The following is a 26944-nucleotide window of genomic DNA, read 5'->3' as shown; positions in this document are numbered from 1 at the left end:
TTTGTTTGTTTATTATCATTAAGATTTTCCTTAGGCCACTTTGGGTTAGGTGTTCTGTCTCTGACAATCCAAAGAATTATGAGAAACACAACAGGTGAATCTGTCATGCACCCTTAGTTGAGAACCTCTGATCTAGCCTCCCTCCTGGAACACATGCTGTCCACACTGAACTCCCTTCTTCATGGGACTCTCTGTTCCTCTAGCCAAAGACTCCGCAAATCCTCTTTTCATCTTCCCATCCTATTTCATACAACTACCAACATGAAATATTCAAATGACACTCCTTGAAGCTAACTCAAGTGTCTCTGGCTACAGCCTAAACACACCTTTCTACACCTTCCATCAGGACGAGTGCCCTGCACCAACCCTCCATCCATGAAGGTGGTCTGGCTCTGCAGGGGGTGGGTGAAGAGTAATGAACTCTCTCCTTCACGTACCAGTAATGTCATTTCTTCCTCCACCAGGGGGGCCCATGGCTGTCACAAGCAGCACATCAACGATGTCCAGCTTGTTTGTGTCCTTCTTGTCAAACCAGTAACCGTGGTCAATCCATTGCCTCAGGAGCTCAATGGGGGGCTGGGCCCCATACACCTCTTTGGCTGGCATGTTGAGGTCATCTGGGGAAAGAAGCCATGGCCACAGATTGTAAGTCTATGGGATCCTTTGCTCTCACAGGAGGTAGCAGATGATTATCCCTCCATGGGAGAGTCTGTGCCCAGTTGTTACATCCTCACTCTAGGCAGGGCTCAGCCAGTGGACATTCTCACCATAATGGAAGAGCTTTTCCTGGGTTCTGGGCTCTCCTGCTTTATTGACAGATTGGCATTAACAAACAGACATTTAATTTTTTCCCATATTTCCTCCAGGGTAGGGACTGATTTTCTAAAACAGCATATTGCTCAGTCCTGGCACATAGAAGGCACTCAATAGACTCCAATGAACATTGATTAAATGCCCAGTTTTGTGTCACGTAAGATTTTAGGAGTTTTATACATATTATCTCATGTAATCAAAATAATAACTTTATAAGGAAGAGAGTATTACCTTTATGTTAAAGGTGAGGAACTGAAGGTCATGGAATAGTATGCTTAGGGTTAAAAAGTGAGATTTGGACCTAGGTCTGTTTGGCTGCAAAGCTTAATCTGTTTTTGGATATACCATAAAAATAGGAAGGGAGAAAAGACTGGAGGAAAGGAGAAAGGGGGAAAAGAAAGGGAAACAAAATAGGATCCCTGCCTTTAGGGAGCTGTTACTAATTGGCAAGGATATAAATACATGCAACATTTACTATCAATACATGAATTTTAAAGACAGGACATGAGATAACCCAGAAGGGCAGGGCATTACTATTACTAAATGAGAATTTTATGAGTCAGCAGTAAGAGAGTGGAAAAGATAATGTATTTGGCACCAAGAAACCTGGTTTTGGCTCGTGGTTCCAGAATTTTCTAGATGTTTGACCCTGAACAGGGAATGTAACCTCTGGAGCCTCAATTAACTGACTAGTAAAGTGATAATGGTGGCTAATAAACTGATGGGGCTGTGAGGCTCAAACAAAATAAATGAGGAAGTGCTTTGTAAACATAAAATCCTGGGAAAATTCAATGTGCTTATTTCACAAATATTTATTTAGCAACTATTATATTTCTTCATATACTGATAACATATTTATCTGGCACATAATGGAATAGAAGCTCATCACAAAGTGTGAGTTGCTTCTGGAGATGCAAGAGGGCAAACACCACAGTCCCCTTCTGGACCTAACTGCCTCTCACTGTAAAGTAACTTTGCCTGATCCACAGGCTCAACTTCATTCCAGGAGAAACTGGGATCCTCCCTCAGGCAAAAAGGCCTGGACTGTGCCTCACTTACTGAAAAGTTGGCTTATAGTACATGGTTAACAAATACTTGGTAATGAATGAAGGAAAGGACAGGAAACAAAAAATGAAAGAAGGAAGAGAGGGAGGGAAGGGAGAGAAGAAGGGATGGAAAGATGGAAGGAAGGAAGGAAGGAAGGAAGGAAAATAGGAGGGGAGGGAAGGAATGCTGAATTATATTAACCAGAAATAGTTTATCTCCCAGAGAGAGTAAAAGGACTATACAGTGGCTGTACAAGGGGAGATTCTGTTTTGCTGCAGCTTAGAGTAGAAGAATTTGGTGTGTCCAGATGCAGGCCAATGCCTTACCCACAAATACCACTGCTTTCTTCCCTATGGGAGGCCCAAAAAGGCCCTTCCGCCGTCGATCCAGCTTGGACATGATGATATCCTGGGTCTGACTGGCTGAAGTTCTGGCAGAGAAATTGATGAAGTTGGGCAGATAAGTATTTTTGGGAAGGCGGAAAAGGAAGTTGTTGGTGATGACTGATTTGCCAGTGCCCGTGGGTCCTACGAACAGCATTGGAATCTCATGGTCCAGGTAGGTTTTCAAGAAGAAGGACTGCCGGGCTGTTTCCATTGTGGGGATGATGAGTTCTGAGACCTGTGCCACAAAGACATGGTGAGTCTTGGTACTGAGCCCAGGAGATTGGGTCTTGGAATTCAGGAGACTTGGGTTCTATCCTTACTATCCGTTCAGCTCCATCTCTTATTTATCTTTATGATTTTGAGTATTTTACCTCTCCAGGGGCCTTAGTTTCTTCATCTGTAAAATGGGGATAATAATGGCACCTAGTTCACTGAGCTGTTTTGAGGATTAAATTAAATCTTGCACGTAAATATGGGCATTTTAGAGATGAGGAAACTCTGTTTTAGAGATGAGGAAACTGAGATCCAGAGCTCACTTACACACCAAGTAAGTGGAAATGCAAGGATTTTAATTCCAGCTTGTCTGATTCCAAGGTTTATATTCTTAACCACTGAAATGTCATATTATAAACACCAATTACAGTAAGGATGGGTCTATAGCTACTGCCGTCTGAGACCACTGCTCTGAACCAAGCTGACTGCCTTGCCCCAGGAAAGATCCACCTCCCATACGCCACCTATACTGCTTGTTCAAGAAGGGTTAGGTGTGACCCTTGAGCCCCATTCCCTGTGCTTGTTCCTCATCTGCTTTTCCTAATGCTCAGATTCTTGGTTGTTCCTATTAACTCTTTTTCCAGTATGGAAACTGCAATACTATTCCTGGTATTCAGGCTCCAATTGGGCTCTAAGGGCTTGGTCTTGAGCTCCTGGAATCCCTATTACTTATTTGTCTACTACTTAAATGTCTAGACTAGAAGGGGCTAGTGAACATGGAGCCACTGTTGTGCTGTTGTGCAACTCTAGGGAGCACCATTCACACTATGGTTTATGTAAATGGTGCCCCTAAAGCAAAACTAGACCATAACGCAAGTGGCACCAACAGGGACTGTGCAACATGGTGGCCTTGTGTATATTGGTAGACAAAAGTCTTGGCTTCTTTTGATAAATAATTTGATCAAAGTAAAAGGAGCAGATAGAACAGAGGAATTGAAGGGGTGAGGAAGAGAATTAGCAGGTGTTGAGCTATGGATGTTTTGCCTCTGTTATTCCCTGCAGCTTTCCTAATAACCCTCTGAGGCAGGTATATTATTAGCTCACTTTTTCAGATGAAAAAATTGAGACTGGAGGATGGCTGGCTAACTTGTCCAAAGCCACACAGCCAGTAAGTGATACTGAATGCAGAACCAGGTACCAAGACTAGGAATGTAAAGCAGGTTTTGTTTCTTAGATTTTTATTTTCAGGGGCTAGAACAATTTTTTGACAAAGGAAAAATTCCCAGCAGAACTGAAATATTTTCTGCATTGGACTTTTATTTGTATGAATCCAGCAAGATTGCAAACCCCTGGAGCTCTGGTGATAAAGCTCTTTAAGGAGAATGAAAGTTTAGGGCCTCAGTGCTGTGGGGTTCTTTACAAGACAGCCTCCAGGGTGTGTCCTGAACTCAACACACATTCACTCCTGCTTATTGCACCCTTTTCACAAGCAGCTGTGCTCCTGTCTGGTGTCTGACTTTGTCATCAGTATTTCCACTTTCCCATCCATCTCTTACTACTCTATCTGGGGCCTGAACAATCTACAATCACCCCCAGAAAGATAAATTATGTCCACTAGATAACTGCAAATAGAGGCACGAAATTGCACATCTGGAAAAAATTTTCCACGAGGAAATGAGCAGGAGTTGTAGGTGAATTGTCTGCTAACCAGAAAATCTATTAATCAATACCCATTTTTCTGAGAATTCTGATTAAAGAAATCTTTCTCTGGGGATTTTAAAGAAAAGGCAAGGATCTTTTTGGCTGAGGTATCTGAGAGGTAGACTGATGACCGTCTGGCATTATAGACAGTGATAATAACCAGAATAGCAGCAGCATAATCTAGCACACAGTGTGTGCCACAAATTCATGTATAATGTCTTCAATCCTTGCAGCCATCCTTTAGGTATTTTTTTCTGCTATTGTGTAGTTGAGTAAATTGAGGCAGAGAGAGTGAAGGCTGAGTAAGGAATCTGGGACTCTCTGATTCTAAAGTCCATGTTTTGAAGGCTCAGTCCAGCTCATGTTTGAACCTTTTTCTAAAGTAAGTTCTTAAAAATGCTAACACAGACCTGCTGTTAACCTCTCCACTTTGCTGAATATCAGGTCATTACCAAAGTTCCATGGCCAATAACTCTCTTTTACCTTTGCATTTGCTGGGATTTTTTCCTCCTCTTTGGTGATATACTCTGTCCATGTGTACCAATGTCCACCACCTTGCTTGAGGAAATAAAAATCATAGATGCTTCCTGTACCCAAAGAAATAGAATAGGTTATTAGTACATCAGGGGTTTACATTTCATATTTGAGGTGTTTAACTACCTCAGCCATAGGCATCTGAAATGTATAACTACCAGTACTGGCATAGTTGTGTAACAGTATAACCTGGAATAACACCTTTTAAAGGGTAATAACTTTATTATATGTATAGAAATAATAGGTGCTAATTATACAAATAATTATTCTTAATAATATAAAGAGGAAGTATTGAAAAGAACAAAAAAGGAAGAAAACAAATCGCTCCAAATCTCACACCTAGAGATAACTTTTGATGGCAACCCTTCCAGTCCTCTCTCAAGACACACAAACATATTAAAGATGGAAGTATAGGTAGATGAAAGAAAGGATTTTATTAGAATAGGATCATTTGATATTATATATCATACACTATGTATATATATATGATTTATATTAATACAACATAAAATATAATTATATTTTTATATATTACACTATTAAAAATAAAAACATTAAATCTAATTTTACTTAAATTAGAAGAAAAGGAGACTAAAATGAAACTGAAGGACCTGCTAAACTTCAGATAATCATTATTCACTACAAGAGATACTGGTTCCTAAAAGTGGTTTTTTTTTTTTATTCAATTGAGGTATAACTGACAAATAACATTATATTAGTTTCAGGTATAAAATATAGTGATTCAATATTTATATATACAGTGAACTGATCACATTATAAAATTATATTAATAAAGATTGTATATATAATATATAATGCATGTAATGTCAAATGATTCTATTCTTATAAAATCTGTCACTATACATAGAATTTTTTTTCTTGTGAGGAAAACTTTTTTTTTTTTTTTTTGCGGTACACGGGCCTCTCACTGTTGTGGCCTCTCCCATTGCGGAGCGCAGGCTCCGGACGCGCAGGCTCAGCAGCCATGGCTCACGGGCCCAGCCGCTCTGCGGCATGTGGGATCTTCCTGGACCGGGGCACGAACCCGTGTCCCCTGCATCGGCAGGTGGACTCTCAACCACTGTGCCACCAGGGAAGCCCAAGAGTAGTATTCTTATGTCACATTTTCTTTCCTTCAGAATGTTGCAGACCATTGTTCCAGTGTGTTTTCTTGCATTCTAGGTTGCTGTGTAGAAGTCTGAGGCCCATCAGATAATTCCACTTTTATTGATTTTTCTTTCCTATACAGATGCGTGATGGAATCTCTTTTATCCTGGAAGTCCAATAATTTAATCATATTATTTCTTTTGGTCAATTATTCTGTATCAGTTTTTCTTGGAATACAGCATACTCTTAAAATTTACAGAAGCAGTTCTTCATTTTAGGAAAAATTTCTGCATTTATATCTTAGTATATATTGTCTACACTATTTATTGGGTTACCCACTAAAGGAATTAGCACTGCTTGGTCTCCATATCAGTCATATTCTTTATAATTGCTCTTAGACTTCATCTTCTGTAGCAAGTGTAGTTATCTGAAACCTTTCCTCTAAGCCATTTGTTAGCTGTCTAGACTTGTATGCTTTATTCCTTGCTGGTTCTCATTTATTAGATCATTAATAGCATTGTTTAGATCTCAATTTGTTTCTTTGGTTTCTCAACCCCTCTTTTTCTCTGATTCTGCGGTTTTATCACCTCATCTACAAACTTTAAAATGACAGATTTATTAAGATATAATTCACACATGATATAATTCACCCATTTCAATTGTACAATTCAATCGTTTACTAAAAAACATGTATGTATGAATATACTAATATTCACAGAGTTGTACAGTCATTACCATAATCAATTTTAGAACATTTAATTGCACCAAAAAGAAACCTCATACCTCTTAGCTGTCACCTCCCAAATCCTCTTCTCGTCCCTCATCTCCCCACATGCCCACAACACTAGGCAACCACTAATGTACTTTCTGTCTTTATAGATTTACTATTCTGGACATTTCATATAATTGAAGTCATCCAATAGATGTTCTTTTGTGACTGGCTTCTTTTACTCATCATAATGTTTTTAAGGTTTATCCACATTGTATCATGTATTATTACTTCATTTCTTTTTATTGTTGAATAATGTTTAATTGTATGGATATACTATATTTTATTTATTCATTCATCAGTTGATGGGCATTTGGATTGTTTCCACTTTTTGGTCATTATGAATTATGCTGTTATGAACATTTGTGTACAAGTCTTTGTGTGGACATCTGTTTTTATTTCTCTTGGGCATATATCTAGGAGTGGAATTGCTTGGTCACATGGTAACTCTATGTTTAACTTTCTTTTGTTTGTTTAACTTTTGAGGAACTGCCAAATGCTGTTTTCCAAAGCTGCTGTACTATTTTATATTTCCATTATAACATGTGAGGGTTCCAATTTTCCCACATTCTCACCAACACTTGCTGTTTTCCATCTTTTTTATTATTCTCATTGCAGTTGTGAGTTGGTATCCCATGGTTTTTTTTTTTTAATTAATTAATTTTTTTTGTTGTTGTGTTGGGTCTTCGTTTCTGTGCGAGGGCTTCCTCTAGTTGCGGCGAGCGGGGGCCACTCTTCATCGCAGTGCACAGGCCTCTCACTGTCGCGGCCTCTCTTGTTGCGGAGCACAGGCTCCAGACGCGCAGGCTCAGTAGTTGTGGCTCACGGGCCCAGTTGCTCCGCAGCATGTGGGATCCTCCCAGACCAGGGCTCGAACCCGTGTCCCCTGCATTGGCAGGCAGACTCTCAACCACTGTGCCACCAGGAAGCCCCGTATCTCGTGTTTTTGATTTGCATTTTCCTGATGGCTTATAATGCTAGTAATGTTGAGTTCTTGTCATGTGCTTGTTGGCCCTTTATATATCTTCTTTGGAGAAATGTCTATTCAGTTACTTTGCCCATTTAAAAATTGTGTTATTTATCTTTTTATCATTGAATTATAATACTTCTTTACACATTCTATATACAAGTCCCTTATCAGATATATGATTTGCAAAAGAAATTTCACCCGTTCTGTGAGTTGTCTTTTCACTTTCTTGATGTTGTCCTATGAAGCACAAAAGTTTTTAATTTTGATGAAGTTCAGTTTAACTATTTTTTCTTTTGTTGCTTGTGCTTTTGTTGTTCTAAGACATTGTTGCCTGTCCAAGGTCATGATCATTTGCACCTATGTTTTCTTCTAAGCTTTCATAATTTTAACTTTTGAATTTAGATCTTTGATCCATTTGAGCTAATTTTTTACTATGGTGTAAAGTAGAGGCCCAGATTCATTATTTTACATGTATATATTCATTTATTCCAGCACCATGTGTTGAAAGGATTATTCTTTTTCCATAAAATTATCTTGGTACCCTTGTCAAAAATCAAGTCACTATAAATATGAGGGGCTTATTTCTGGACCCTCAATTCTATTCTCTTGAGCTATATATCTATCCCTTTGCCAGTAGCACATTGTTCATCTATAAATTTTAAAAATTAAATTTATATTATTACTAAGTTCTTGCAACACAAATAATTTATGTTTCTTAGGTCACGTTTTTCTTTTAGATTCTCATTCTCTGTCTCTGTCTCTTTCTTTCTGATGTTCTTACTCTGATATAATCAGGTAAAATCTTGACATTTTCCCCACCATTATCTAGGGTGAGTTTATTTCCCTCACTTTCTTGGCCACAATTCAAGGACTGGTGTGTGGATTTCTCTTCTGTAGCCTGAGGGTACAGGGGTTGGGTAAAAGGAAATACTCAGTTGCCCTTGCCAGGAAACCTGGGCTTTGAACTCTCTTTCTAAAATTTGGCCAATTTTCCAGAACCATGGGTCCATCCCACTCCCACCCCAGTTAGAGACATGATTCACTCCTGAAAAATTCAGCTCACTTCCCCCACTCAGCATGGAGCTCTGGAAGATGCAAACCCTGGTAGTTTCTCCCACTCCTAATAAGGTCCTACCAAATTATGGAGGGGTTTCATGCTCAAAGGTTTCTCTTAGACACTTTTTTTGCAGCTGCCCAGTCACCACTGCCATCTGCTTTTTCCACACTGGTGATTACCAATGAGAACTCTCAGAAATTTGTCAACTCACCCCCTTTCCTCTCAGCATCACTTTTAGAAGGACAGTGGGGTTGTGGGTTCTGGGTTGAGAGATACAACATGCAGGATCTTTTGTTTCTCTCCTTATCCTCTACCTCTCAATGTTTAAAGAATCAGGCTGTAACTGGGAAATTTTTAGGCTTAAACTGCTGTTATTGTTCATATCATTATGTATTATAGTAGAGAGTTTCTATTATCCTACGTCACTGTGCAGCTCTACCTAGAAGTCAATCTGGTACAACACTTTTAGAAAGCAATCTGGCACTATGCTTACAAAGCTACAAAAATGTCTCTAGTCCAAGTCAGAAATCACATTCTGGGAATTTATCATAAGGAAATAATTCATAATGAAAATAATCTCTCTACATGATTACACAGCACCATCTGTGATAACAAAAATTTGAAAATAATTTACATGTCCCACATTAGAAGACCAGTCAAAATTATGTCTTATAAAATGAATGGAATACTTTGCAGTCATTAAAATGATAATTACATTATTTACAAAACAGAAATAGATGCACAGACATAGAAAACAAACTTATGGTTACCACAGGGGAAAGGAGGGGGGAGGGTTAAATTAAGAATTTGGGATTAACAGATACCACTATATCTAAGATAGGTAAACAACAAGGACCTACTGTATAGCACAAGGAACTATATTCAATATCTTGTAAAAACCTGTAATGGAAAAGAATCTGAAAAAGAATAGCCATAGGCATATAATGTGTGTTTATATAAATATATTTATATATATATAAAACTGAATCAGTTTGCTGTACACCTGAAGCATTGTAAATCAACTATACTTCAATTAAAAAAAGAGAGGGACTTCCCTTGTGGCACAGTGGTTAAGAATCCGCCAGCCAATGCAGGGGACACGGGTTCGAGCCCTGGTCTGGGAAGATCCCACATGCTGCGAAGCAACTAGGCCCGTGCGCCACAGCTACTGAGCCTGCGCTCTAGAGACCGTGTGCCACAACTACTGAGCCTGCGTGCTGCAACTACTGAAGCCCACGCGCCTAGAGCCCGTGCTCTGCCACAAGAGAAACTACTGCAATGAGAGGCCTGCACACTTCAGCGAAGAGTAGCCCCCGCTTGCTGCAACTGGGGAAAGCCCGCGCGCAGCAACAAAGACCCAACGGATCCAAAATAAATAAATAAATAAATAAAATAAATTTATTAAAAAAAAAAAAGAGAGAACTAGGGTCAATGATGTAGATACACGTTCTAGAGAGATGAAGTGACCTTAAGAAGAGAATTCACATTATCTAGAACTAAGAGGAAGATAAGGAGATATATACCCAATTAATACTTAAGTAAAATAGAAAACTAAAAAATGAAGTTTTAAAATAAATTATCTATTAAATACTTTAAAATGATAGCTACAAAATCTAAGTATTAATAAAGAAAAATGCATTCAAGAAACAATGACAGATAAAATAGAAGAATAAAAAAGGGAATATATACCATTATGTCAACTATATAAAGAGATGAAAGCAGATGGACAAGATAGAGAAAGATATTTTGAAAACTGAAATACTTGTGATAGTGTGGTATGAACAAAAATATTTTTGATCATTTTTATTTAATAGAATTAAATTGCTTTTATAATAAAAAAAGAGATAGAAAAAGCATGATTCAGAAAAGCATTTATCCCCTTCTCTTGCTGATGTTATTAGCTAGAGTTAATTTGTGGCTTGATACAGGAACATTTCGGCCAAAGAGAAAAGGTCCAACTGAGTAAAAGTGGATTTACTGCTGTGTGATCTTGGCCAAGGTTACCATTTGCATATCTGTAAAATGGGCCTGATTTTATATAAAGCTTAGAGAATCCCTGTGGAAGGTGAATGAGATATATGTGTCAGACATTTAGCATAGCTGTGGGCACACAGAGAGGCACTTGAGAACATTTAGCTCTAGGTCTGTTTGGTCCTCATCAGAGTAGTGCTCCTGTTCGTTCTGCACTGTGATTTTTACTCAAACTCTGATGCAAGTGCAGGGGTAGAATGGGAAGAATAGTAGTAGAAATCCAGGAAGATAAATTAGTTCTATCACCTCGGACCACCCCCTGCCCCAACTGTTTTCCTCGCCTTCACTTGGGAGAACAAGATAAACTTCAACAGAGAGGTGAGTGGGTTTTCAAAAGACACACAATGGGGGACTTCCCTGGCAGGCCAGTGGTTAAGACTTCACCTTCAAACGCAGGGGGTACGGGTTCGATCCCTGGTCAGGGAGCTAAGATCCCGCATGCCTCATGGCCAAAAAACCAAAACATAAAACAGAAGAAATATTGTAACAAATTCAATAAAGACTTTAAAAAAAATGAAAAAACAAACAAACAAAAAGCAAAAGAATAAAGGGAAATTTAGCACTTCTGGACAAATAAAGATCAATGTTAGATGATGTTAACCCAACCTTGAGGGAATTCCCCAAAGGACTGCTGGCTTTCCTTAGTGTGCATTCCCCAACACAGTTCCTTCAGCACTTATTTGAGAGATCCATGTGCCCCCAGGCTCCTAGATCATGAAAAGCCCAGAAAACAACATCCCATGAGGTCAGAGAAGGCCTCCCTGGAGATCTCACCATGAGAATTTTAAACCCTGTGGAAAGGCTAGAAAGACATTTTAAGCTTTTTAAGATGGTAATAAGAAAGTACAATCAAAGCCAGATCAAGAGGCCACATACTACATGATTCCATGCATTTGAAATGTCCAGAAAAGGCAAATCTATAGGCAGCAGATGAATGGTTGCCTGGGGCTGAGGATGGGAACAGGGATTCACTGAACATGGGCATGCAGGACCTTGCTGGGGTGATCCATGTTCTAAATTTGTTCTAATGTTCAATATTCTAAAATTGGATTAGACAGTTGCACAACTAGGCAAATTTGCTAAAAACCACTGATTTGCTCACTTAAGTGAGTGAATTTTATGATATGTAAATTGTACCTCAATAAAGCTGTTATATTAGAAAGAATTCACACTTGGCAATTAAAACACATCTTTGGATTCAATGGGTTCTGTCTAGGAGCTTTGTAATTTCCTATTGTAAAATACTTAGGAAGGCACAAGAGAAAGGAGTGGAATAATGTCACTGAAAACAAAGACTAAAAGAAGCTAGGCAGAATCTCCTCGAACTAAATAGTAGATGAGCTGGACTGAGAAATTTTACCTCAAGAGACTGCATGAGAAAGAGCAACAGGCCCACTGGGTATACTCCTAGTCCCCCCTCCCCCCACCCCCGATACAGAGATGCAGAGATGCAGGTGACATCCCACATAGAAAATGAGGCAGCTGTTGCTTTGCCCTGCCAGGTACCACTCTGGGAGAACTGGAAGAACTGTCTCCTTTTTTTCTCATCCTTGCCTTGCCAGGCCATCTTTCTACAGCTGATAGGGGTGGCAGGGTCGCAGACCACAATGAGGAAGGAGATAGTCGTGGCACTTTAAATTCAGTGAGGTATGGTCTTCCAAGGTAAAGAACCACAGTCGCTCCTCAGATCAAAAATGTCCTTTTTTAGAATGTTCACAGATGAAACAAATAAAAAGCCTGCTTCCAACAGATGGCATTAGTTGATCACATGTGGTCTTTGGATCTTGGCCATCCCATTGTTCCTGACTCTAGAGTTTACAGCATTTGGGTTTTTTTTTTAAGGGGGTTTATGAATACCATTTACCCTGATCATGTCCAAAAGTAGTGGAGAGTTTTGAAAACCAGCAAAAAGAGAGATGTATGATTACCATGGAGACAAAAGTAAAGCTTAACTTTCAATGGATATGTTCACATCAGTCACTTGTAAGGTGTCATTTTGCTCTTACAAACAGCTTTTTCAGAACCAAACCTACGTTTAAGTAGAGTAGTTGTTGCCAAAGAAGGTATACGAAGAAACTAGTCTGCAGTACATGCTGGAAATTATGGGGCCTTTTTAATACTGCATCAGTTGAATAGGACATGGAGGAAGGAGACGAGCCCATTACAGTAGGCAGGAGATGCTGTAGGGAACTTGGAAGCTGTGCACATAATTAGCTGCTCAGCTACAGACGGAAAGGAAAGATGTTGTCACAAAGTGAACCAAGAATGGGGTCAAGGATACTTCATGTACCAATTTGCTGACACAGAGCATGAAGAGATTGATGTTAAAGCATGGGGAAGCAGACAACAACACATGGAACCTGTGAAAAAATGTTGCAATGTAAAGGAATATAACATGGAGATTAAACTTGAAGAGTATATCTCTGAACCTTGTTTAATGCAGGACTCACAACCAAATTTCAGAAAACTGTTTGATATCCTAAATAGGGTGCAAAAAGACATAATTTTTCCATGAAATAGGAACAGAAAACCATAAGGAGAAAACAGGCTTAGATGAAAAGGCAAAATGAGATTAAAAAAGGGAGATGAATGAGCTAACAGAGATGATGAGGAGGAGGACAGCAATAAAAGTTGCTAATATTTATTTAACACTTCCTGTGTACCACGCTTTATTCTAAATGCTTTTACATGTGTTAACCTGTTTAATTCTTACAAGAACACCATGAATACATAGTATTATCATTGCCCTCATTTCATAATTGAGGAAACTGAGTGGCATTAGGGAACTTGCTCAAAGTCATCCAACTAGTAAATACTGGAGCCAGGATTCAAGCTCTGACAATTTGACTTCATGGCCTGTGCTTTTATTTTATTTTATTTTTATTTATTTATTTATTTTGTGGTACGTGGGCCTCTCACTGTTGTGGCCTCTCCCGTTACGGAGCACAGGCTCCGGACGCGCAGGCTCAGCGGCCATGGCTCACGGGCCCAGCCGCTCCGCGGCATGTGGGATCCTCCCAGACCGGGGCACAAACCCGCATCCCCTGCATCGGCAGGTGGACTCTCAACAACTGCACCACCAGCGAAACCCCTATGGCCTGTGCTTTTAATCATACACTAAGAAAGGATAGTGAGGAAACAAAAGACACACAGCAGAATTAAAATCACTCAAGGCAGTAAAAGCATAATTGAAGTTGTGGGTGAATCATATTAAAATGAATAATTGGTATAAAAAACGTCAAAAACACAAAAATAAGGAAAGATGAGATGATAGATATGGAAGCCAGAGACTAAAACTTTCCCTTGATGACTGAAAGGACTCATCATGTTCTAGGAAAAATAAACAAAAGAATACCTACATCTAGACATAGTCTGTTAAAAATAAAACTATGATAGAACATTACAAAAAAGAACATCAACAGGCCAATAAGAACCTGTGAAAAGGGCTTCCCTGGTGGTGCAGTGGTTAAAATCCACCTGCCAATGCAGGGGACACGGGTTCAAGCCCTGGTCCAGGAAGATCCCACATGCTGTGGAGCAACTAAACCTGTGCACCACAACTACTGAGCCTGTGCTCTAGAGCCTGCAAGCCACAACTACTGAAGCCCACGTGCCCAAACTACTGGAGCCCACGCGCCACAACTACCAGAGCCTACGTGCCTAGAGCCCGTGCTCCGCAACAAGAGCAGCCATCGCAATGAGAAGCCTGTGTACCTCAATGAAGAGTAGTTCCCGCTCGCCACAACTAGAGAAAGCCCATGCGCAGCAACAAAGACCCAACACAGCCAAAAATAAATAAATAAATAAGTTAATTAAATCTATTAAAAAAAAAGAACCTGGGCTTCCCTGGTGGTGCAGTGGTTGAGAGTCCGCCTGCCGATGCAGGGGACGCGGGTTCGTGCCCTGGTCCGGGAAGATCCCACATGCCGCGGAGCGGCTGGGCCCGTGAGCCATGGCGGCTGAGCCTGCGCATCCAGAGCCTGTGCTCCGCAACAGGAGAGGCCACAACAGTGAGAGGCCCGCGTACCACAAACAAACAAACAAACAAAAAGACAAAAATTAAAGATAAAGAGAGAATATTAAAAGCAGTGAGGGAAAAGCAACAAGTAACATACAAGGGAACTCGCATAAGTCTATCAGCTGATTTTTCAGCAGAAACTCTGCAGGCCAGAAGGGAGTGGCACAGTATGTTTAAAGTGATGAAAGGTAAAAACCTACAATCAAAAATACTCTACTTGGCAAGGCTCTCATTCAGATTTGATGGAGCGATCAAAAGCTTTACAGACAAGCAAAAGCTAAAAAAGTTCAGCACCACCAAATGAGCTTTATAACAAATGTTAAAGGAACTTCTCTAGGAAAAAGGAAAGGTCACAACTAGAAACAAGAAAATTACAAAATGAAAAAGGTCACCAGTAAAGGCAAACCTACAGTAAAGGTAGGAAATCATCCACACACAAAGCTAGTAGGGAGGTTAAAAGTCAAAAGTAGTAAAATCATCTATACCCACAATAAGCAGTTAAGAGATACAGAAAACAATTAGATGTAAATATATGATATCAAAAATAGTAATTGGGAGCGGAGGAGAGTACAAATGCAGGGTTTTAAAAATGCTTTTGAAATGAAGAGATCAGCAACTTATACACACACACACATATACAGACTGCCATATAAAATCCTCATAGTAACAACCACAAACCAAAAATCTAAAATAGACATACACAAAAAAAAGAAAAAGGAATCCGAACATACACTAAAGATAGTCATCAAATCTTAAGAGAAGAGAAAAAAAGAAAAAGAATAAAATGGCAATATGAACATAAATATCAATAATTACCTTAAATGTAAATGGATTAAATGCTCCAACCAAAAGACACAGATAGAGTGGCTGAATGGATACAAAAACAAGACCTGTATATATGCTGCCTACAAGAGACTCACTTCAGATATAGAGACACACACAGACTGATAGTGAAGGGATGCAAAGAGGTATTCTGTGCAAATGGAAATCAAAAGTAGCAATACTTATATGAGACAAAATAGACTTTAAAATAAAGTCTGTGACAAGAGACAAAGAAGGATACTATATAATGATCAAGGGATCAATCCAAGAAGCAGATATAACAATTGTAAGCATATATGCACCCAACATAGGAGCACCTCAATATATAAGGCAAATATTAACAGACATAAAAGAAGAAATTGACAGTAACACAATAATAGTGGGGGGCGGGGCTTTAACACCCCACTTACATCAATAGACAGATCATCCAGACAGAAAATTAATAAGGAAACACTAGTCTTAAATAACACCTTTGATCACATGGACTTAATTGATATACATAGAGCATTCCATCTGAAAGCAGCAGAATATACATAATTTCAAGTGCACATGAAACATTCTCCAGGACAGATCACAGGCTAGGCCACAAAAAAGCCTCAGTAAATTTAAGAAAATTTAAATCATATCAAGTATCTTTTCCGACCACAGAACTATGAGGCTAGAAATCAACTATAAGAAAAAAACTGCAAAAATCACAAATACGTGGAGGCTAAACAACAAATGGATTACTGAAGAAATCAAAGAGGAAATAAAAAAATACCTAGACACAAATGAAAATGAAAAAACAATGATCCGAAACCTATGGGATACAGCAAGAGCAGTTCTTTTTTTTTTTTTGCGGTACACGGGCTTCTCACCCCTGTGGCCTGTCCCGTTGCGGAGCACAGGCTCCAGACATGCAGGCCCATCGGCCACGGCCCACGGGCCCAGCTGCTCCGCGGCATATGGGATCCTCCCAGACCGGGGCACGAACCCGTGTCCCCTGCATCAGCAGGCGGACTCTCAACCACTGCGCCACCAGGGAAGCCCAAGAGCAGTTCTAAGAGGGAAATTTATAGCAATACAATCTTACCTCAGGAAACAAGAAAAATCTCAAATAAGCAACCTAACCTTACAACTAAAGGAACTAGAGAAAGAAGAATAAGTGAACCCAAAGTTAGTAGAAGGAGAGAAATCATAAAGATCAGAGGAGAAATAAATGAAATAGAGACTAAAAAACAATAGAAAAGATCAATGAAACGAAAAGCTGGTTCTTTGAAAAGATAAACAAAATTGATAAACCTGTAGCCAAACTCATCAAGAAAAATAAGGGAGAAGGCCCAAATCAATAAAATCAGAAATGAAAAAGGGGAAATTATAACCGACACTACAGAAATACAAATGATCATAAGAAACTACTATGAACAGCTATATGCCAAAGAAAAGACCAACCCAGAAGAAATGGACAAATTCTTGGGAAGGTACAATCTCCCAAGACTGGACCTTGAGGAAATAGAAAATATGAACACACTAATTACCAGTAATAAAGTTGAATCAGTAATTAAAAAAACCCCAACAAACAAAAGTCGAGGACCAGAGGGCTTCACAGGTGAATTCTACCAAACATTTAGAGGAGAGTTAACATGTACCTTCTCAAACTATTCCAAAAAATTGCAGAGGAAGGAACACTTCTGAACTGATTCTATGAGGCCTGCATCACCCTGATACCAAAACCAAAGTTATCACAAAAAAAGAAAATTACAGGCCAATATCAGTGATGAACATAGATGCAAAAATCCTCAACAAAATATTAGCAAACCAAATCGAACAATACATTAAAAGCATCATAGGCTTTCCCTGGTGGTGCAGTGGTTGAGAGTCCACCTGCCGATGCAGGGGACGCAGGTTCGTGCCCTGGTCCAGGAAGATCCCACATGCCGCAGAGCGGCTAGGCCCGTGAGCCATGGCCGCTGAGCCTGTGCGTCCGGAGCCTGTGCTCCGCGACAGGAGAGGCCACAACAGTGAGAGGCCCGCATACCGCAAAAAAATAATAAATAAATAAAAATAAAAACGAAAAAAAAAATAGAAAAAGAAAATCTTCTGAATTAAAAAAACAGAGGAAAAAAAAAAAGAATGGGGCTTCCCTGGTGGTGCAGTGGTTGAGAGTCCGCCTGCCGATGCAGGGGACACAGGTTCGTGCCCTGGTCCAGGAAGATCCCACATGCTGCAGAGTGGCTGGGCTCGTGAGCCATGGCCACTGAGCCTGCCCGTCCAGAGCCTGTGCTCCACGGCGGGAGAGGCCACAACAGTGAGAGGCCCGTGTACCGCAAAAAAAAAAAAAAAAAAAAGAATGGATGTACCACCATCTAACAAGGGGATTGGTACAAGGCCTCCATGCAGTTCATCTGACAGATAACCATGTATCACATATTTGAAGTGTGCCAGGTGTGCTGGGGAAAGTGTGTGTTTAGGGGGACAACGGCAACTACTTGCTCATTCATTTTTTTTATTATTATGTAAAGTTTCAAACATAAAGAAACACTGAAAACCTTGTACAGTGAACATTTGTATACCCATCTCCTAGATTTTACCATTAGTTTTTCACTTTTTTTATCACATACCTGTTCATCCCTCTCTCCATCAATTAAGGCATCTTATTTTTTGACACATTTCAAAGAAAATATATACACTTCCTCATAAATACTTTGGCATGTATATCATTAACTGTTCAATAGTTATGTTTTTTCATTTGCTAAAAAATTTGCATACAATGAAATGCACAAGTCTTGTGTTCATTCACTGAGTTTTGAGAATTGCATGTATTTGTGTAACCCAAATCTCTCTCAACATATACAACATTACCATCACCCCAGGGAGTTCCCTCATGGGCCCATCATATACTTTTTCATAATTAAAAAAATGTAAAACTATTTGGAATGTATATATAGTATGATTCCATTTTTGCTATAGAAATACAGAAAAACACTGGAAGGAAAAATATAAAAAGTGATTATTTCTGGATAGCGGGATTACCATTGATACTTATTTTCTTCTATTCCTTTCTCTGTATTTTCTAAATTTGATGTAATGTATTACTTGGGTGGTAAGAAAAAAAGCAGTAAAATCTACTTAAAAGAAAACAAACATCTTTCAATCTTTTAATGAATGACGTCACACATATAAGAATATTAATACATCGTTAAAGTAATCATTCTGAAGATAATGTATGTAGCAAAATTATAAATATTTTAATATAATATTAGATTACAATGAAAAAATTAAAGGAAATGTTAATACCATAATCACCATGATATGACGTGTATACACACAGAACAGGACTAGAAGGGCGTAAGAAAAAAAAGTGGCTATATTTCTCATGCTGTTCCCTGGGGCCTGTTAGAGTGATGAGATTATAGGTAATTAAAAAAAAAGTTATATCGACTTTTTCTAAATTAAAAATTAGTAGTTAAAATAACCCATAAGACCCTGACTTCAGGGTCACCCATCTCTACATACATGGGCCAGCTCTGAAGAAGTGAACCCTCTCAGGCAAGCTACAAAATCTTTCCTGACTTTTGTAAAGGCCTCACGTGGGCCACACATTTTGGTTGGGTTTGGAACATATGCTCCAAACCACTACAGTAAGACAAAACAAACAGGTACTAAGTTACCTCTTTCTGGAAAGATGTTGTTTTTGGTGAGTTTGACACTTTTGGGTCTTGGGTTGTTATTATCCATACCCATGATGAGGTTGCGGAAAAACAGATCAAATTTCTTTCTGCTGTCTGCGTTGATGGTGCCGGCCACGGTCCACACCAAGGCAAAAAGGAAGAGACCTTGCAGCCAGAGGAAGATCTGTTGGCTTGTCAGGCTTTCAAATAATTCACTTTCCTTCTCTTCTATTTCCCTGATTTCATCTAAAAGCAAGAAAAGGGATCTCAGGAAAAGCTGCAGAGTGCAATAGATATGAATTGGGCAGTTTTGTCTGTGGGGGGCCTGGGAAGAGGATTGATACTGGTTGAATGGCATCACCTGCCAGATCCTTTATCCACATACATTAAAAAAAATTTTTTTATTGTGGTAAGATATGCATAACATAAAAATTACCATCTTAACCATTTTAAAGTTCAGTGTTATTAAATACATTCATGTTGTTGTGCAACCATCACCACTATTCATATCCAGCACTATTTTCATCTTGCAAAGCTGAAACTAATTCATTACCCTCTCCCCAACGGCCTGGCAAATAGCATTCTACTTTCTGTCTTTATAAATTTGACTAACCTAGATATGTCTTAGAGGTGAAATCATATAGTCTTTTCTGACTGGCTTATTTCTCTTAGCATAATGTCCTCAAGGTTCATCCATGTTGGAGCATGTATCAGAATTTCTTTCTTTTTTTTATGTTGGCCGCACCATGCGGCTTGTGGAATCTCTGTTCCTCAACCAGGGATTGAACCCAGGCCATGGCAGTGAAAGCACCAAACACTAACCACTAGACCACTAGGGAACTCCCCAGAATTTCCTTCCTTTTTTGAGGCTGAATAATATTTCACCATATGTATATACTTGATCTATTTATCCATTCATTGGTTGATGGACACTTGGGTTGCTTCCACCTTTGGCTTCTGTGAATAATGCTGCTATGAACATGGGGGTACAAATATCTGTTTATGTCCCTACTTTCAATTCCTTTGTATATATACCAGAAGCAGAAGTGCTAAGTCATCTGGTAATTCTATTTTTAATTCTGAGGATCTGACAAACTATTTTCCATAGTAACTGTACCATTTTACATTTCCATCAACAGTGCACAAGGGTTCCAATTTCTCTACATCCTCATCAACATTTGTTCTTTTGGTTGTTGATGCTGTTGTTCTTGTTGTCAGTGCTTGCAGATGACATGATACTATATATAGAAAATCCTAAAGTCATCACCAAAAAACTACTACAGTTCACCAGTAAATTCAGTAAAGTTGCAGGATTCAAAATTAATAAAATTAATATGCAGAAGTTGGCTGCACTTCTATACACTGAAAACAAACTATTATAAAGAGAAATTAAGGAAAATCCCATTTAACATTGCATCAAAAAGAATAAAATATCTAGGAATAAATCTAAATAAGGAAGTAAGAGACCTATATTCGGAAAAGTACGAGACACTGATGAAGAACTGAAAACGACACAAACGGATGGAAAGATATATTGTGTTCATGGACTGGAAGAATTAATATTGTTAAAATGACCATGCTACCCAAGGTAATCTACAGATTCAATGCAATCCTCATCAAAATATCAAAGGCATTTTTCACAGAACTAGAACAAATAATTCTAAAAGTTGTATGTAAACACATAAGACCCTCTAATAGCCAAAGCAATCTTAAGAAAGAAGAACAGAGCTGGAGGCATAATGCTCCCAGACTTCAGACTATACTACAAAGCTACAGTAATCAAGACAGTATGGTGCTGGTATAAAAGCAGAAATATAGGTCAATGGAACAGAATAGGGAGCCCAGAAATAAACCCATACACTTATGGTCAATTAATCTATGACAAAGGAGGCAAGAATATATAATGGAGAAAGGACAGTCTCTTCAGTAAGTGGTGCTGGGACAATAGGACGGCTATATGTAAAAGAATAAAATCAGAACATTTTCTCACACCATACGCAAAAAATAAACTCAAAATGGATTAAAGACCTAAATGTAAGACCATAAACCATAAAACTCCTAGAAGAAAACATAGGCAGAACACTCTGACATAAATAGTAGCAATATTTTTTTGATTTGTCTCCTAAGGCAAAGGAAACAAAATCAAAACTAAACAAGTGGGACCTGATTAAACTTAAAAGCTTTTGCATATCAAAGGAAACCATGGACAAAATGATAAGACAACCTACTGAATCAGAGAAAATATTTGCAAATGATATTACTGATAAGGGGTTAATATCTAAAATACAAAAGTAGGTCATATAAATCAACAACAAAAAAACAAACAACCTGATTAAAAATGGGCAGAAGATCTGAATAGACATTTTTCCAAAGAAGAGATACAGATGGCCAACAGGCACATGAAAAGATGTTCAACATCTTTTTTTTTTTTTTTTTTTTTTTGCAGTACGTGGGCCTCTCACTGTTGTGGCCTCTCCCGTTGCGGAGCACAGGCTCCGGACGCACAGGCTCCAGACGTGCAGGCTCAGCGGCCATGGCTCACGGGCCCAGCTGCTCCATGGCATGTGGGATCTTCCTGGACCGGGGCATGAACCTGTGTCCCCTGCATCAGCAGGTGGACTCTCAACCACTGCACCACCAGGGAAGCCCTGTTCAACATCTTTAATCATCAGAGAAATGTAAATGAAAACCATAATGAGGTTTTCATTATGGTTTTCATAAACCTCACACCTGTCAGAATAGTTATCATCAAAAAGACCACAAATATCTAATGTTGGTGAGGATGTGGAGAAAAAGCAACCCTCGTACACTGTTGGCAGGTATGTATATTGGTGCAGCCACTGTGGAAAACAGTATGGAGGTTCCTCAGAAAACTAAAAATAGAGTTGTCATATGATCCAGCAATCCCACTCCTGGGCACATATCTGAAAAAACAAAAACACTAATTCAAAAAGATACATGCACCCAATGTTCATAGCAGCATTATTTACAATAGCCAAGATATGGAAGCAACTTAAGTGTCCATCCACAGATGAATCATTAAAGAAGATGGACTACTCAGCCATAAAAATGAATGAAATTTTGCCATTTGCAAGAACATGGATGGGCTTGGAGGTTATTATGCTTAGTAAAATAAGTCAGACAGAAAAAGACAAATATTGCATGTTGTCACTTATACGTGGAATCTAAAAATTACAACACACTAGTGGATATAACAAAAAAGAAATGGACTTACAGATATAGAAAACAAACTAGTAGTTACCAGCGGGAAGAGGGACAGGGGAGGGGCAAGACAATGTTTGGTGATTAAGAAGTACCAACTACTCTGTATGTAACAAATAAGTTATAAGGATATATTGTACGACACAGGGAATATAGCCAGTATTTTATAATAACTTTAATGGAATATAATCTTTAAAAATTGTGAATCACTGCGTGTTACATCTGAAACATATAATATTGTAAATCAAATATACCTAAATTTTTTAATAAGCACAATCTCAATCTAATTATGAGAAAATATGAGGCAAACTTAAATTGAGAAGCATCCTATAACATAACTGGCCAGTCTTCATCATGTGAAAAGGTTATGAAATATAAGGAAAGACTGAAGAACTGTCATAGCTTGTAGGCAACCAAAGAGATAACAACAATTAAGTACAACGTGGCATCTTGAATTGGATCCTGGATCAGAAGAAGAACATTTGTGGAAAAATGTGAAATTCAAATAAAGTGTAGTTAACAGTATAGTATCAATGTTAACTTCCTTATTATGATAATTGTACCTTCATTATATAAGATGTTAACATTAAAGAAATCTCGGTAAAGGGTATATGTGACTCTACATTCTTTTAGCAATTTTTCTTTAAGTCTAAAATTATTTCAAAATAAAAGGCTAAAAATGTATTCGGTGTTCCTTATCTCAAGTCCTTGTTAATCACAGCTACCATGTTCTTGCATTTTAACACTGACAGAGTAAAAAGTTATAGCCCCAAAATCAAATATGTGTGCATTCAAACCCAGTCCCCCATTTTTAGTAGTTGTGTGTATTTGAGCACTCCTGAGAGGATTCATAGCTATAGATTCAGGAAGGCAAGAGATGAGGTTACTCAGGACTGTGGACAATAAGTTCACTTCTCATGCTGGTGCTTTCTTTCCTGGAGGAGATACTACACAAGGATAGTAAAAGGAGCTTGGGAAAGTATGTAAAATTTACAAATAAAAATACAAATATGTGATATTGTATGAATTAGTGTGCTTCTAAAAATATTGCCTGTAATTTTAATTTTAGAAAATCAAATAATATTTAGCTAGAGAAAGTCTCCACTCAAGTTTCCCATGTTACTTTTTTTTTTAATCTACATCTATAATGCCTTTGGAAGAAATGGGCTGAGAAAATATGTTCATGTAGCAGAAGCTGTAAGAAGATTCACCTTCAGTTTGAATTATGTATTATCTTGAGAAAGAAATGGCATCCAATAAAAGTTCTCCAAATTAACACATCTTTTGTCATTTCCAATAGAATCCTGTAAAATTTGATTTATGTGAAATGGTTATAGAGAACTTCTCCAGGACATTTAAACCAATGGTTCTCCATGTCCTGGAGAAGTTCCCTAGTTCTGGAGACTAATGTGATCAGTTTTTTTATAGTGTATCTATGTGTTTTATGAATTCAGATTTTTGTAATATAAGTTTTCTTAAAATGGAAAAACTTCCTATCTTATTCTTTTCAGAATCTTTTTTTTCCTGATATACATTTACATATGTCATCTAAATTCATTTTCCTCCAGGATATCCCTCCCTGTTAGGTAAAGAGGAACAGGAATTATTATTCCCATTGTGTGGATGAGGAATCTAATACTGAGGAAGAATGGGCTAATTTGCACAAGAATACCCAGGAAGTCAATGTAAGATCAAGCCAAACTATATGGACTCTTTCCACCAAACTCTACTATCTACACTCAAAAGACTTGCTGGTTCTAGACCAAAATGCTGGTCTCATTGTAACTCATGGAGGAATAATAGGGGTGGGAGCAGAAGAAATGGCCAAGGCACACCATACGCTCATTTGGCTTAAGAACTGTAGGGTAGTACTTACCTAGCAGAGAGGAGTACAGTCTCATCATTGAGAAGGCAAGGTGGATGGGAGATGTTTGGACCACAAATTTACACTGAAGCTGAATAAATTCCAGACAGGGCTGGATAAGCCACATGAACATGTCATTGACCTAAGAGTAGAAAGTGAGATTTGACATTATTAAAAAGTGTGTTTAAGACCAAGAGCTTGGTACACCTCGAGGAGGCTGGAAATGTTGGTAAGACTGCTGATTACTTTTGAGTCTAGGTGTACTGAGGAAAGTCCACAGGCACCAAGACAGATGCGCCCAGCTTCCTATTTAATGGACTGTGCAGCCCACTGGCCATTCCCCACGCCTCCCATTCCACTAAGCTGAAGCTTGGAGCCGCCATGGGTCAGCTACAGGATGCATGAAATAGTTTTAGGTCCCAGCCACAGTATCTGCCTTTGTTTCTATTAAAAAAAATGTTAGGAATTCTAAACAACTGATTTGCAAATGACTGACTGGCATTTATAAGGCAGGTCTCCTGTAGAAAGTGGCCACAGGGAATTTCAGGCTCATTTTCAGTGATTCCCCGTATGTATGTATGTACATACTTATTGGTGGGTATGTTAATTGTTGTCTCTTGGCTCTGCTCCCCACCCAATTTAAAACAACTAATGAGAACCTACTACATAGCACAGGGAGCTCTACTCAGCACTCTGTGGTGACATAAATGGGAAGGAAATCCAAAAAAGATGGCATATATGTATATGTATGGATGACTCACTTTGCTCTACAGCAGTGTAGAGCAACTATACTCTAATAAAAAATATATTAAAAAATTACTTGCCTCACTTTCTCCTCTTAGTGTTTTTTTCACTTTTGTTATACTTTGTGACTTTCGCTGTAAATTACCTTATTTTTTTGTAAGTAGGTAGGTCATCACTAAATAAATATACAGATACTGATTATACACAGATATGTGTGCATATATGAATGTTTAGATGTCTTTATATGTATATATGACTATATATGAGTACATAAATATGTGGTTTTCAGTCAGTAAAATTTATTGTGCATCTACTAAATGCAGTGTGGTAGGTGCTAAGGATAAATGATGAACAAGATAGACAAGGTCCCTGTCCTCCTGGTCTGAGGGGAAGGGAAGACAAACAAAAAATAAATAAACAAGCAAGGAAATGAAAGTATTTACAAATCATGAATGTACTAGCAGGAAACAAATAAAGGTATTACAATGGGAAATAACAGGAAGTTTTTAATAGGGTGGTCAGGGAAGACTTCTTGGAGAAGGAGGCCTTTATGCTGACACCTGGATGACAAAAGTGAATCATCCCTTATGAGAATAAATGGGGCAAGATTTCCAGAAAGAGGAACAAAAAATGCAAAAGCTTTGAGGTAGTAAAACCTGGGGTTTTCTAGGAATGGAAACAACACCCAAGGGCTGGAAGATAACGAGCTGAGGCTGAGAAGAGGGTAGGTGAGGTTGGAGAGGCAGGCTGGGTGGGATCACAGTCTCAGAGGCCCGATAAGAAGTTAGACTGTACTAAGGATACTGGGAAGTTTCTGAAGGCTTCCTGTGCATGTGTAGATTGGTTTCTCACTGTGCATGTGGATATGTGTCTATGTAAATAAACATGCTACATATATATTGTGCATGTATGTAAATGTGACAGGAGAGGGGCTGTCCTACACAGTTCCCCAGACTGTTTCCACAGTGGGAAGAGAATCCACCTCAGATCCTTCTTGGCTTCTTCAGTGGGAAACTTTCCTAGGGAATCAGAAACACCATAATAACTGGTTCTCCCTTCCTACTTCCCTTGTCTGAGTGTGTGCTAATGTAACCTGAACATTCACATCTCTTTTAGGAAGGGAAGAAGAAAATGGACACTCTTAGTAGCTGCACTAAGAGAATTTCTAACTGGTTCTGGCTCCCTAAATATAGAAGGTATGGAGTCTAGGTTACAGGGACGGGAAGTGGCAGTGAAGAGAGGAACACAGGTCTTCCTAACCTGGTCCATCTTTAGAGCAACTTCCAGAGGCATTTCTCCTAGTAGGCAATGGGGAAAGGGGTGACATTCCAGTCATCAAATAGAACGTTTCTCAAGCACCAGAATTCTCCACTGGGGAGCCAAGAAGTAATGGAGAAGGTGGAAGAGAAAGGAGAAATTGACTGCATCACCCCATCCCCACCACATGGAGTGAAAGTCAGAAAAATGGCAGGTAGCCAGGAAGCAAGATAATTAGGGACAGTCAGGGAATTTCCTGCTCCTTCTTGCCTTCTGTAATTATGAATGTGAAAATGATCCTAGAAGACCTTTGAGATGAGGAGTAGGGAGACAGGGAGGGACAGGAAGGAAAGGGACCAGAGGATCTCACCAATTCCTTGTGTTCCTCGGTGAGACTGGAAGGCAGGGTGTCCATGTATGAATCCTTCAGGGGCTTCCAACCTAGCTGATGGGGCTCCATGTAGATCATCCCACACCTGGCAAGCACAAACAGAGGACCAGCCTGGTCCACATCTGGCTCCCAAGCACGTAGGAGTGAAGTTAATGTAGGAGGTCATGGTGAGGTAAGAGGCTGGAGCTTGGGTCGGGGCATAGACCCTCACCAGCTCCAAGCCAAAGGAAAGATGCACAGATTTTGCCAGGAAAGGGTGGAGACCAGTGCTGAGAGTTGGGTCTTGAGAATCAGAGACCTGGATTCAAATCCCAGCCCCAGACCTTACTAATTGAGTGACCTTGGGCA

The 26944-nt window shown here is 39.0% G+C and overlaps 1 protein-coding gene across 1 annotated transcript in view; it reads right to left on the bottom strand.

Moving 5' to 3' along the window:
- Positions 1–26944, bottom strand: part of DNAH3 (dynein axonemal heavy chain 3) — a 195806-nt gene that overhangs the window by 54815 nt on the left and 114047 nt on the right. The window contains exons 40-45 of the mRNA XM_027126693.1: positions 26576–26681; positions 24217–24346; positions 19119–19364; positions 4644–4747; positions 2187–2481; positions 438–617 (exon numbers count right to left, since the gene is read on the bottom strand). Of these exons, the coding sequence (XP_026982494.1) occupies positions 438–617; positions 2187–2481; positions 4644–4747; positions 19119–19364; positions 24217–24346; positions 26576–26681 (1061 nt within the window). The remainder of the gene's footprint in view (positions 1–437; positions 618–2186; positions 2482–4643; positions 4748–19118; positions 19365–24216; positions 24347–26575; positions 26682–26944) is intronic.

The sequence above is a fragment of the Aethalodelphis obliquidens genome, unplaced genomic scaffold, assembly GCF_003676395.1.
Source record: "Aethalodelphis obliquidens isolate GAN/ISIS:26980383/991018 unplaced genomic scaffold, ASM367639v1 scaffold30, whole genome shotgun sequence".
Classification (NCBI taxonomy): domain Eukaryota; kingdom Metazoa; phylum Chordata; class Mammalia; order Artiodactyla; family Delphinidae; genus Aethalodelphis; species Aethalodelphis obliquidens.
This window is presented reverse-complemented; position numbering and strand designations above follow the sequence as displayed.